The 13,239-nt window shown below is 42.8% G+C and overlaps 2 protein-coding genes across 2 annotated transcripts; one reads left to right on the top strand and one right to left on the bottom strand. All coding sequences in view use genetic code 11, as the record gives it.

The window, feature by feature from the left end:
- Window positions 1–1,527: 1,527 nt before the first annotated feature.
- On the top strand, window positions 1,528–9,922 carry EGR_05353 (hypothetical protein; the record flags this gene model as incomplete). The annotated part of the gene is made up of 9 exons (XM_024494602.1): window positions 1,528–1,613; window positions 3,153–3,293; window positions 4,882–4,939; window positions 5,241–5,372; window positions 6,117–6,332; window positions 7,015–7,329; window positions 7,371–7,457; window positions 9,679–9,858; window positions 9,890–9,922. The coding sequence occupies 9 exons, from the start codon at window positions 1,528–1,530 to the stop codon at window positions 9,920–9,922; spliced, it is 1,248 nt and encodes a 415-aa protein (XP_024350929.1).
- Window positions 9,923–10,170: 248 nt separating this feature from the next.
- On the bottom strand, window positions 10,171–12,065 carry EGR_05352 (hypothetical protein; the record flags this gene model as incomplete). The annotated part of the gene is made up of 2 exons (XM_024494601.1): window positions 10,171–10,344; window positions 11,967–12,065. 2 exons carry the CDS (start codon window positions 12,063–12,065, stop codon window positions 10,171–10,173), a joined length of 273 nt encoding a protein of 90 aa, XP_024350928.1.
- Window positions 12,066–13,239: the final 1,174 nt, after the last annotated feature.

Genomic DNA, 13,239 nt, shown 5'->3' with positions numbered 1-13,239 from the left:
ATTCCGTAGTTAGTAGCTTCCCCCTCACCGTACATTCAACCTTCCACCCCCCCCATAAAAGCCTCTTTTAAGGTCAATCAATGTCTGTCAAAGAAATCCACTAAAGGAGAGGTCTTCTAACCCCACCGAAGCCAATTGCAGAAGTTCTTGCATGATACTGCAATCGCCACGTCCCACTCTCCTCCAATCTCACTAAGCCATGGACTATTTGACGGCAGAAGGATGCACAAGGATTTGTCTGACAGGCTGCTGGCATGGCTGCGACACCACTCCAACTAGACTAAGTACATCACATGGGGAGGGAAGCACTCGTCTGCCCAGACATCAGGCCCGCTTACACAGCCCACCCACTTGCAGTCTGGGTGGATGCCCTATTAAATAGTCCGTCAAGGCCATCAGAGGGATCGGAAAGGCCAAAATCCAATTTACCGAATCCATTTAGACGAATCCCCTGCCTAATGGGTGACATGAATGGGATAGAGGAGTAAGCACATGTAGTTTGTTCATCAAGTAAATTGCCAAGAAGGAGTGGGAAGGAGGAGAGGAGAGAATGGGAAAGACAGGGGAAAGAAAAAATTTAATTGCATAGTGCAACACATGTTATTTTCAGCCCCATTCACCACAAAATCTGGTCCATTGACTTCCTCCTTCCGAGGGCACTACAGACCTCTCAAAAAAAGCAACTTAAGAATATTATTTTGGACATGCGATTCCGTCTGTGAAATGCAGGCCAAATGGTACACTGCATTGGCTGCTTGCCAAGAAATGCAAACCGAGCCCCTGCTTCGATGGGTGGGGGGGGGGAGAAACTGCACCCCACCAATGCGAAAGTATTGTACTGTACTTCAGTAGTTTTAGGGAGAAAATTGAGGATAAGAGGTAGGTGATGAGGAAAAGGGTGAGGAAGGCAAGGAGGAGGGGTGATCAATGCATTTTTTTATCCGATTAGAGAATTAAAGAGGTACAAATTATTTTGAAGTTTTACAAGGAACATCTGTACTAATTAAATGACATCGGATATAGGCCATCGGCGAATTTCTTTTGCAGCCGGCAATCACTGGACGATGAAAATTGTGTACTGGTCACTACCTGATTGGTTCCACACATTGGGAACGAATTTTGAATTTGAAGAAACTCGATGTTGATTAGCGCGTTCCTCAAGGTCAACTTTTTATCTGCTTGCTATGTTTATTCGTCTATTAAATGATAAAATTGGAGAAAATTTTAATAATTTCTTTAAACTAATACTTACTTGATTTTTTGGGATAAATACTGCAAATTTTGGAGGTAATCCATCATTCATGATTTTGATTTTGCTTGTGGGAAAAATTAGGCAATTTCCGATATAGTTTGTTTAATGAAAAAATTGCTGCGTGTAGTTGCCAGCATGCACACATTATACAGTGTAGGCAGATTAGCGTCAGTTGTTAGCCTTTCTCTTACCAGCTTTTGCCGCATTTCACATTCATCCTTCCACGTCCAGCCAGCCCCGCCCCGTCTAGCCGTCCACCCACCTCATTTCATCCAATGACTGTTAAACCTGATATATTTGATTGCAGCTTGTCTTCTTTACAACTGGAGATTAACTCATTTGAAAGTCAAAAAGTTACAAAGTCTTCTCGTCAAATTTGTTAAGTGGCATTTGGATAAAGTGTAATATTCTTTAGATGGGTGTACCTCCCTTAAGTGGAGATAGGGCCCTTGAATGGGAATTATAATAAAGAGGATTATTCCCTTATTTTTGAAGATATGGGTGTCACTACTGGGCTGGGTATATGGTTGTTTGGTGCCTCCCTCGAGGTGCTGTGCAGCTTTTAAGGATACATCGGTCAAGTCCTAACCTCTACGGCTCATCCCCTGGTTCTAAGGCTCCCAAACGCCTCATCTTTTAGGTCGGTGCAGACTCCAAATCCATCTGGGTCAACGTTGATGCAGATAGAACGTGTAGAGGATAAATAAATACTTTTGTGACCAGTCGAGTTAGTCTTGCTTTCTTAAGTCAGCCTAAAGCGATGAAATCCGCCTTTGAGGCGAAATTGTTCCTACTTAGAGGAAGGGTCTTAACTATGAGTACTTTGTCCTTTTCGAACAATCGCAAGTAGTAATTAGCTAAGTTACTTAATTTAAAAAGTCCTTTATTGGACCTTACTATTAATTAAAAGCGGATTTTGGGGTGGCGAAATGATTTGAACAATTCAATTTCTCAAAGAAGAATCTGGAATTTTATGGTAGATGAAAAGAGAGTATAATGTACGATCTTATTCTCAAAATATCATTAAAAATTGCCTTTTGAGAAAAGAAGGGGGAATTTAAGGCACATATTGTAATATTAGTTTGTTTTTTGCTCCCTGCATTGATCTTGAGTGTTGGAGGTCATGTAGTGGCGCCTTACCCTTCTCGCAACACAAAGGTCAGCATCCAGATGGAGAGTTTTTCAGACGAGGTTTAAGGAGGGATTCAATAGATGGACCCTTTTTTCCTCATGTCTAGTCTGCACAGCCTGAATTTAAATAATTAATTGTTCTCCCTTACCATGTCACTTCGAGCTCTCCCACTTCCATGCATGTGGTGCGAACCGCAGTACAAAGAACTAACTGCTATGTTGTCGCTGAAAAACTTGTTGAGTAGTATCCTCCTCTGACTAAAAGCTTTGTCTTGGCAAAGCACCATAAATTCTGACATTAATTAGGAAGGTGTCACGATCCCTTAGGGCTAATCGGTATGCTTCCAAATAATAGAAAATTCCACACTTTCTCCCTCTGCCTCTCCACGCCCCTTCACCCTCCTCAACGAAAATTGGGAAATCTTTTGCGACAGGCTCGAGAGCCAACTAGAGGCCATGTAGCCAGGTGGTAGGAAGGTATCCACAGGCTACTGCCTTATAGAGGTAGGCGTGGAGAGAGCCCATAGCATGCGGTTTCGTCAATGAGTTAATAATTCATTGCAGTATGATTACTTTCGCCTAAGAAAGAGAGAGGGGTGAACAAATGGCTGGAAATACCTCGTGATTAATTTATAACTGGGTTGCATTGCCCAGCGTCAGGGAAGCACAGTGAGTCCACATCGAGTGAGGAATTTTTGAGATGACTGAAGGGAGACCTTCAAGCACTTTGACGTATCGGAAGGGCGAGTGAAACGCCTCTCTCCTGAAGAATAAAAGAAGTGGAAACAGGTAAAGAAGAAGCAGAATTCATCGATTTTGAAAGGGGAGTAATTATTACCTTGGAGAAGAATCACCGCTGGGAACAGAATAATCTTTTTCCTCCCAGCCCCATCTCAACCGGTGATTTGAGGTTTTTCATACCGCTGAGTTTTGCCGTACACAGAATCAACGAGTCCTTTCTCAATGAGACAAAAAATCTTCGCCGTGGTAGCCTCATCTTCCGAGGAGGAGGCAATAGCCGCCTCTTCCATCCTAAAATTCAAATTTTCTCCAGAACATGCTACGCGGTAGAAAAGTTTGTGCTACCTCGTAGGTACAAAACCTTCTTGTGACCGCGTGGACTTTCCCTCTCCAATGATTTTTCTCATCCATCTCTCAAGTTGTGCAAAATTCTGAAGAGGTGTTTGCCTTAAATGGGTGATGACAGGGTCGTTTGGTGGTCATTAACATCATGGAAAAAGTAAAGAACGTGGAATACGATGCATGGATGATAACCTCATCAGATTAGCGGCCGCCACCACCACCGACTTTCTCTTTCCCGTGGTGATGGAAGCTAAACTCACCAGATGTGAAGATATTCCTCAAAACTACTTTGAAAGTACGTTCCGCTGCGCCACTTCACACATCCTCCGTACTTTTGCAAGTCGTGTAGTAAATGCTGGCCTCTCAGAGAATTCATGGCTCCACTGCCCTGTTAACGCTTCGCGCCTTAATTGCCCTCTTGTAGAATGCTGTAATGGGATTTGGCTTCGTTACCACTTTCCATATTTTATACACACATTTTGAAAGTCCTCTCAACTTATCCATTTGAGATATGCCCCACTAACAACGCCAATTTTTTGTCACTTTGCAGTAATAAAGAAGTGGCATCTACTACTCACAAATTATCAGCCCATCCACTCCTCCACCTATTTGCCCTGTATCCATCCATCCCATGTGTCCATCTATGCCGGATCCATCCATCTGTCCATCCGACTATCACTACTACTGATCTTTATCACTTTTTTAAACCCTTGGATAAAAGTTTAATTGCTTAAGCAAGTGTGCACGACCTTAAATGTCATTTGCAGTGCACCAAATAATTCTAAAAAGTTTGTGCGGTTATGCAGTACACAGGGAGGAGAAAAGGCTTGGTGTCAGATAGAGAAAACTTCAAAAGTGTGTGTGTGTGTTTATGCCATTGTTTAGGTGCCTAAATAAAGGCATAAGTGAGCTGCGCGTATTTTCTATCTCTCTCCCTACACTGTAGTCTTGGATAATTTTTCTCTCTGACTCTGTATCCTTAGCGAGAGACGGATACGGTTGGTGTTGGACGGATGCATGAAATACAGCGGTACTCAATCAGGTAAAAAAAGGGAAAAAGTTAATGGTCGACTTTGTTCTGTGGCATTCAAGGAGAGAGCAGAAGTGTGGCGATACGACCAGACGCAGAGCGTTAAGTGGAGAGGACTCGAGGCTGCATATGGTCTACTCAGGGATGGAAGGATTGATAGATGATGAAAGTTAAAATGGATGCAGGATGGATGGATGGATAAAAAGATGGAGAGAGGGATGAATGGATTGATGTGTAGGAGGATGAACGAATGCATACAGGTTGGATGAATAAGAATGATTGGATGGATGCAGGATAAATGGATTGCTGGATAGAGGGACGAATGAATGTGGAATGGATGGATACAGGATGGATGAATGGATGAATAGCTTTTTTCTTCCTCTAGAAGACAAAAAGAAGCGGTGGAAGCAAGGAGAGCACAGGTGAAGGGAAGTCCTACAAAAGTAATCGTCGTAGCATTTTTTTGTAAAACCTCTGAGGTGCACTATAAAATTTATGGAACGTATGAGGGGAAGAGGATGATTCCGTACTGTCTAGGCATTTATTTCCTCTTTATCTTACCTACCTTTAGTGAAATATTTAATAAATCCGAGTACCACAGCTGCCTCACCGATTGTAGCAGCGTTTGTTTTAACGTAAGCTGCAATTTGCAGTACTTTCTTCATTTATTTGACCTTTTTTGTGACCAAATACCACCCACGTTCTCTTCCCTTTTTCTACTTTTTCCTCTATTGTTCCAACAAGTCCACTTCAGTTTGTGTTCCGTTTGAATGTGAGAAAGGGGGGGGGGTTCAAAATTCACGCAATTTTCTTGATTTTATTCTCTCCCCGGAAACTGCACAATTTAAAGATCGTAAGTGGAATTTTCTTTACCAAGTTTACCTCGCATGCCTTACAAAACGAGGTGTCAAAATTGTTCGACAGTCAGTGATGGCTAACTACCACTTTAAAGTGGCCTTTCACCCTTAGATCAGTCACCGTTTTCCACCTGTCTGAATGTTATGACAAAAAGCGGCGGGACATTGTCCCACTCAAAAAGGCGTGTTGCAAGATAGACTTTGACCGAACATTTTAAGCCCTTTTTGGGAAGAATTTCTACGTAAATCTGTAAATGACGGAGTGAGGATAAAGGGAGCCGGGAAGGAATGAGGGAGGGAGAGAATGAGTTAAGTAAATTGGCTTTGTTTTAATTAGCTGCCAAATTCGGAGTATTTGTCTGCGGGTTAATTGGATTGTGGAAGCCAAAAACAAAAGAGAGATTTTCCATTAGCCATTACTACTTCTGCTTTTCACTTGACCGTCTCTTTGTCCACAGGTTGGCCTCACACCCAAGACGGGTTAAGTTCGTAACGCCTCAACTTACGGATTCTAACCTGAAAAGGCGGTAGATTTCTCCAAAAGCCTTTCACAGCTACCTAAGCAGAAAGGTGAAGTTTAAAGGGTTACAAAGGGCAGGCAGTAGTGGAGGAGGAGGAGAAGAAGGAGGAGGAGGTTATCGTCAGGAAAGATGACTGAGGAGAGGAAGAAAGGGAAAAAGAAAGCATTTTACACTGCAATAAAACAAAATTGGTTGCCCATTTTAAAAAACTAGGGATAAATTGAATAAAAAAGGGAAAATAGTTGTATAAGTTAAAAGGAGACCACCTTAAAGTACTGACTGGCATTTTGACTGACGTTTTTTTGTCAAAGACCATTAAAATGGCTTCCACCCCATTGAAGCGGAACACAGAAGGGAAAGGGGGTCAAGTTTTCTTTTCCAGTATAAAGTTGTCAAATAAAATTAATAATTATTTACGACTAAAGTGTTCAAAGGTGAAAAAAATGAAGCTGAAGTTGGTTTCGACAATGCAGCTTAGTAATGTATTAGCTAATAGTATCGTTGTCGTTTTTCCAACGAAGTAAAACATGCTGAATTTTTCACTGTCCATTCATCCATTCGTGGATCTTTCCATCTATCCTCCTGCATTTAATCCATCCATCCCTCCACCCATCCAATCATTCATCCATTCAACTCTCCATTTATTCAGTACCCATCTACGCATCAATCATCTACCCGTCCATCCACTTACCAATCCTCCATCCTCCAATCATTCGCCTATCTGTCCATTCACTTATCCATTCATCAATTCATTCGCCCATTTATTCATGTTTCTATCAAACCGCAAATCTATCCTTCCCTCCATGCGTCCATCAAAATACTCAATCTTTTATCCATTCATTTATCTATCCCTCCATTTATCCCATACATATTCCTCCATCCATCCACCCATTCATCAATCCATCCTGTATCCAACCAATCATTTATCGACCCATCCATCCACCCAACCCTCCATCAATCATGTATTCTTACATCCACTCATACACTTATCTATTAATTCGTCAATGTATTTATGCATACATTAAACTGTAAATCCATGCATCCATCCAGCTTTCATCCACTTTATCCATCCCGTATCCATCCATCTATTCATCAATCAATCTAAAGAACCATTCATTCATCCATCTATTTGTCCACTAGTCCGTCAATCCATTTGTCCATCTATCGAACCATCCAATCTCCAGCCGTCCTGTATCCACCTATCCATCTATCTATCCACTCAATCCTCTATCCACCACGTATTCATCCATCCATTCATCTAAACATCTATCCAGTCGTCCACCAACCCATCCATTTAACCGCCCAATTCTCCGTCTATCCATTATCTATTCATCAATTCATCCATCTATTCATCCATTCTGTGTCCATTTGCCAGCCAAAGCCGACCTGTTGATTTTATCTCCTCCTCCTCCTTCCAAATATCACATGGTTATTCTACTAGATTTTTTCTGCAGGGTGATAAAACTGATTTGAATTAAAGACGATTTGTAAAGTAGTCTGCTCTGAATAGCCTTGCTTCGGTTCAAAAGGCAATCCATCCATTGGATTGGGAGAAAACTGGGAGAATAGCTGCTTATAAGACGGTAAGGAGGTCCATCTTGAGAGGTTTGCATATGCCCTCTCTTATGATGTCATCCATGTAATTTATTCTGCGAATTTTACCAAGGTCCTCCCAACCATCGGACGTCACTCACGCTATTTGTTCTCTTCCGTAATTGCACCGCATAGTAAGCCAGAAATGCTCGCTAACACCTTTAAAATCTGGGTCTTCCAAATTTCTGGGGTTTTAGGATCATTTTAAATTCACAGTCACTCATCCCCGGCCATAAACACCCAGCACACTAAAAGGCAGGTCATAAACCCTTTTTTGTGGTGGAAGGACTCAGGAGGGCTGTCGCCTTACAAACGGAAACCTCTCTAGATGCAAAGAGGGAGGCCAATCAGCTAGCAGACTTGCCGGATCTGAATCAAATCAAGTCCGTGCCACACCCTCTGGAAACCAAGCAAAGCTGTGTGTGTGCGTTAGACTGGAAACACGATAGTTTGTAATGGCTTTTTTATTGGCTGTTTGATACTACTTATATAGCCTCCTCAGTAGGCGGAAACCCAGAGTAGGTGAGAGCAGTGAATCAGTGGTCAACCCATGGCCTCATCACCCATATTCCCTGCAAAAAAATTGACTTCTCTGGAAAGCAAATTCTTTAGAAAGAAGGGATAGTTACGTCTGCACTCGAGTCACCATCTTCCCTTTTCAGGTGCTGATAATTCTTCAAGAAGTGATTATGACCCTCTTCGTTGGGAACTCAGGAGACAAAAATTGGTAGGGAATAGAGCTATACGTTAGTATCTTTAAAGTGGAAAAAGAAAAGCGCACGTATGTTATTGGGAGAGGTGAGAAATGGTGGCATATCCTCCTCCCCCTCCTCCAAGAAAACAGAACAGTACTGTGAACACAAACAGTACCGTGACTTTAAATTGGCGGAGATCCTGCTTCTCCTCCACCTTTGCCCATTCACCTGGACTTGTCTTAACAAACCAAAGGTGAAGTCATAAATGCTGCCTCCATTTGCTTCATCGAATGGGAGGGGTGTACCTGCAGCCAATGCGATGTACCACGAGATTTGATGTTGTCCAAATTGCACAGACGCAGTTGTGTGTCCGGATTAGTAGGTCCTAAGTTGTTTTTAGAGAATAGGCTGTTAAGAGACCAGACATTTTGGTGAGTTTGGGCAAAGCGACATGTGTTACACCATAAAATTTTGTGCTTTTTGCCCTCTTTCCTCCCATTCTACCCACTTTTCCTCTACTCAATTATAATTTGCTTGATGCGTGATTTGAAACTTACCAACCCTCCTGTATGACACCCGTTTGACAGGAGATTTAAATAACTGGATTTGGCAAAGTGGAGGTGTGCCTTTCCGATGGCCCTTTAGGCATTCCTGGATTTGACTACCCTGAAAGATTGTTTGACAGGATATCCATCCTGGCCTCACATGTGAGTGAGCTGAATAGGTCGGCCTGATGATCAGCAAGGCGAGTGCTTCACTCTCCTCGGGTTGTACCTCGTCTGAGTGGAGTTGTGTCTCGACTATGCCGACGGTCTTCCAGACAGATCTTTGTGAATTCTTGTCCTATCCAATTTTCTGTGGTTTGGTAGGGAATGTGGCGAGTGGAACTTGACGACTACAGTATTAAGCAAGAGCAGCCCCAAACCACTACTTCCCAGAGGTAATTTTCTCTGATCAGCTAATCTACCTCTAGGACGTCCGTTTTGGGTGATTGAATGTAGGCGAAGGCTGGTTGCAAGAGGACCCAATCCATCGATGCATCTTGGTGCTCCGCAAAAAGGACCTTCACAACTGAAGTGTCATGAGATAAGACAATTTGGAAGCATTCACAGCTGAGGTGTACAAGGTACTTGTATTGGAGGAAGTGATATCGTTTGCTATTACCACAAGGCCTTCAAGATCGCATATTTGTGGATGTTCCTCATCACATCCCATTCACTGACACCTCCTCATTCTTAATAGTCCCCTCCTAAAGGGCAGAACATCCAAATTTACAGAGATGTAAATCATGGTGGGTAGATGTTGCCATATAACCACGCGGGATCTTCAAATTCCATGAATCATTTCCTCACCTTTCCGATTTCTTTGTCATTCTAATCTCCATACAAGGATCCTTAAAGTGTTTTAAACTGTATAATGTCAGCATTTCTGTTTTAATGCTCCTTATAATCACGCGGTGGATCTTTAAATTTCACGGTACCGCTTTGCACTCGTTTCAACCTTTCCAACCATTTAGAATTTCCACTCTTCCTTGAATTTTGATCCCATTCTATGCAGTATGCTGCGGACTTTCCAAGATTGTGTACTTTCAATCATTTTTTGTTTTAATTGCTTTTTATACCCACGCGGATTTTTCAAATTCCGTGATTTTGTTGCACAACTGCAAATGCTCCCTCGTGCCTGGATTATTCTTAGGGTGAAAGTATTTAAAAATTTATTTTATTTAGTGGGTCGCTATACTCAAAAAGTTCTATAGATGAATTTGTGGATTCATCATAGATAGTCTGGTATGTAAAAATGAATAAAAGTGTTTCCGTGCCACCCGCATATTCCACCCGTTGTTTTTATGGCCTCTATTTGGGTGCAGTCAAGTGTTTTCCCCCATAAATAGGTAACACAGCTATAAATTTGGTAATTTCCTGTGCGGTGTCTTTTGCTCTCCCTTTTTCGTTCCCCTCCTTGAAGCTGCGGCGGTTGCTTCAGGTTTATGACCTTCCAGGTGGAGGTATCATGACGGGGGTGGAATGTCCGAATTCAGAGGAGTCAAATGCTTGGCAGGTGTCACGGAGTAGGGCACACTAGGCGTTGCCGAGGTCACAGCAACTACTTGGAAGTCGATGACCGCCACTGAGAAGGCGTTATGACATCCTGGAAGGAAGTGATCCCACCTCTGAACGCGACCCTGAAAAATGATCGCACAGAGAGGAATGTGCCGAAGCATCTATTTTTCACCAACTTTGATAATGAAGGCTGCTGCGAAAAGTGGACCAATAAAAAGCGTTGAGCATGACAGCTATCTGTCGCCGCTATCTCTTTCTTCCCTTAGTATTAACTACTGCCCGTTAGTAAGGAACAATCATTCACCCACTGGTGCTTACCGTCCCAAATTCCGGGATGACTCAAGAGGTTGGAGGACAATAAATTGTGCGTTCTTTATCAGAGGGAAACCCCCCGTTTTATTGGTTGTTTATCGGAATTGGTATGTGGATAAACAGAGCATCCTCCCGCGGTGATTGTACTGGGGAATTTGGGTCGGAAAAACAATCTGAAGGTAAGGACAATTTGACTGAAAAAACCAAAGGTAAGGCAAACCCAGGTAAAATATTCGTGCTCGTCTTGCGGTCAACTGTAAATCTTGGGATGAATTCCTCTGTCGGTTGTAAAGCCAACGGTTTTTATGCAATGCAAATCTGGTGCCAATTTAGGGTTTTTGGCTGTACCGATCAAGCTTGACTCAATAGGTGAATGAGTTGGTGTAACATCATTGCGTTGACCTGCTTTCAAATGGACCGCACAGCTTCTCTGCCTAAACGGTCATGAGGCCTCCGGTGAGAGGCTCTCTATCAAGAGTTTGGGCCACCTATGGCACACACCTGGTAGAGTTGGCAGAGTCGCCTAATTTATGTCCCTTTGAAGGAACAGGATCAGAGAGGAATCCATTCTGAAGCTACCTTGTATCCTGAAACAAGTGCCCCTAAGCATCACGGAAGGTCATCGTGCATACACTTCTATTACTCGTGGGAAATGTGAAGAGCACAAAGGTGAAAGCTTTGTAAAGTCCCAGTTTTAAGTTTATCTTTCACCCCTTGAGGAGTAAGTTAAGGAGGACTTTGTGGAAGAAGTCTACAAGAGGGGAACATTTTGGTGGTCCATACGGAGGCGACCCGAAAATTCGCCTATTTACATGGCCTAGTAAAACAAAAAAGGCTAATAAAGAAGAAACGAAAGACTTTGTGATAGGTTTTTGCCATGATAACTTTCACTCTGCTTAGTCAACAGAATAGGGCCTCCTCTCCAGGTGACAGGTGGGGAAAGTGGTAGGAAGAGCAGAAATATTAGGCAAAACACCGACACTAATTTCGAGGAATTTTTCCCTTGGTTATACAAATACTAAGGATTTAAAAGCAGAAGTGACAGAAGGAATTTATGACTCCCTTCCGCCCTCGTAAAAGTACACTTTTTGGTTGTTTCAGTGCATCCGGACGAATCCGAGCGCGTACTTTTAGTCCGGCCCAGTTAATTGTTTTCCTGGGAATTTTTTTCCCAAAAAATAAAAAATTTCTACCTCCCTTAATTTTTTTCTACAGTTTTGAGGATAATTAATGAAAAAATTCTAAAAATCTCTTTTTAAATCTGTTGTGTTTTATTCCATTGGAAGCAATTGAATAGGAGAAGAAAGAAAAAATTGCAATTTCGGCGGAAAATTATTCACGAAAAATGGTGGGAGCTTTTCAACGAATCCGGGTCACAAGTCTGAAAAGTGCGTTCCTGCGTCTCTGGACGTCGCCGATGGTTCCGACTCACCTTTCCTTCTTGACTACTGCCTCCTCTTCTGTTCTGCGACTGTCCTATGCCCTCCTTCCCAATCCTCGAGTATAGCTGAGGGTTCGGAATCGCCTTCATAGAGGTGGAAGGTCTACTGATTGATCTACCCCACCTGGCTAACACCACGGAATTCGGCAAATGGATACGTGACACCTTGAACAATTGTGTCTGTGGTCCAACATACTTCCCCCCACCTATACACACCCGCACAAAGTGAGGATGGGAATGCACAATGGGGCATTTGTTCCCTTAACTTTGCCGTACAAAACCATCCTCACTCCCTCTGTCTCGCATCACCAGTCATTCCGATGGCGGCAAAGCTAATAATGCCGTGTTTATTTATAACCGAACAAAAATGAAGCGGAGGACAAGTTGGCAGTCTTTGAAGTCACTTGCTATTTGTTAAGCCTGCTTTTAAATATTTTGTTCCTATTGAAGGCGCCTTAGAGGCGCCTCGACGCTTTATCACCTCCAGAGGACACAGATGATGATAGGGAAGGGGACTCGTTAGCCCTTTTAAAATGCCAGGATTGCATAACACCTTCGGTGGATTACCTTACGTGAGGTTGTCACATGCCACATGACTTAATATCATGTGCCTTCATGAAGGCATCGCTAGTGCCGTCTGCCTGTGATTTGGGACGCCTGGATTGAGAGACTTGATGGGGAAGCGAAGATTGTCTCTGTCTTGCCTAATTGGCAGCGTCTCCCAAACCGCGTAGCTGATTTAATCTGCCCAGTGCATTGCATCAATCATGCTTTTAGTCGACTCTGATTTAAGATTGAGCAGTCTGTTGTTTACTTTTTCCTCTTTGAAGAATAGATTTTCAAATCTCTACCATTTTAGAGAAGGTGTCATTGGGAGTGTTGTTTACAGAGGATTCACCGCAACTTTTTGACGTAAGTCTATGAATACATAATGAATGGGGTGGTGGATAGTGGAAGGGTGCAGGATAGATGAGACAGTTGATTAGCCCTCTGTGACACACCACACCCCTTTCACTCTCCGCCCTCTTCTTGAATGTTGTCCTGGACGATCTAATCGAATGCTCTACTACATCGGCTATCACAACGTGGCTGGAGCTTTAAGAACCACCCAAAATCAGTGTCAGCAGTTTCCAGTTTTACCATTATCGTATGGAAGAGATGTATTTCATTAACTAATAGTGAATCTAGAGTACGCTCTGAAGAAGTCTTACAGGTTTTATACTGCCCTATAAAGGAGGAAAGTGAAAGCAGGAGGAGGAGGATG

The sequence above is a fragment of the Echinococcus granulosus genome (assembly GCF_000524195.1).
Source record: "Echinococcus granulosus chromosome Unknown EG_S00039, whole genome shotgun sequence".
NCBI classification, from domain to species: domain Eukaryota; kingdom Metazoa; phylum Platyhelminthes; class Cestoda; order Cyclophyllidea; family Taeniidae; genus Echinococcus; species Echinococcus granulosus.
Note: the sequence above shows the minus strand (reverse complement) of the source record. Positions and strands in the feature narration are given on the sequence as shown.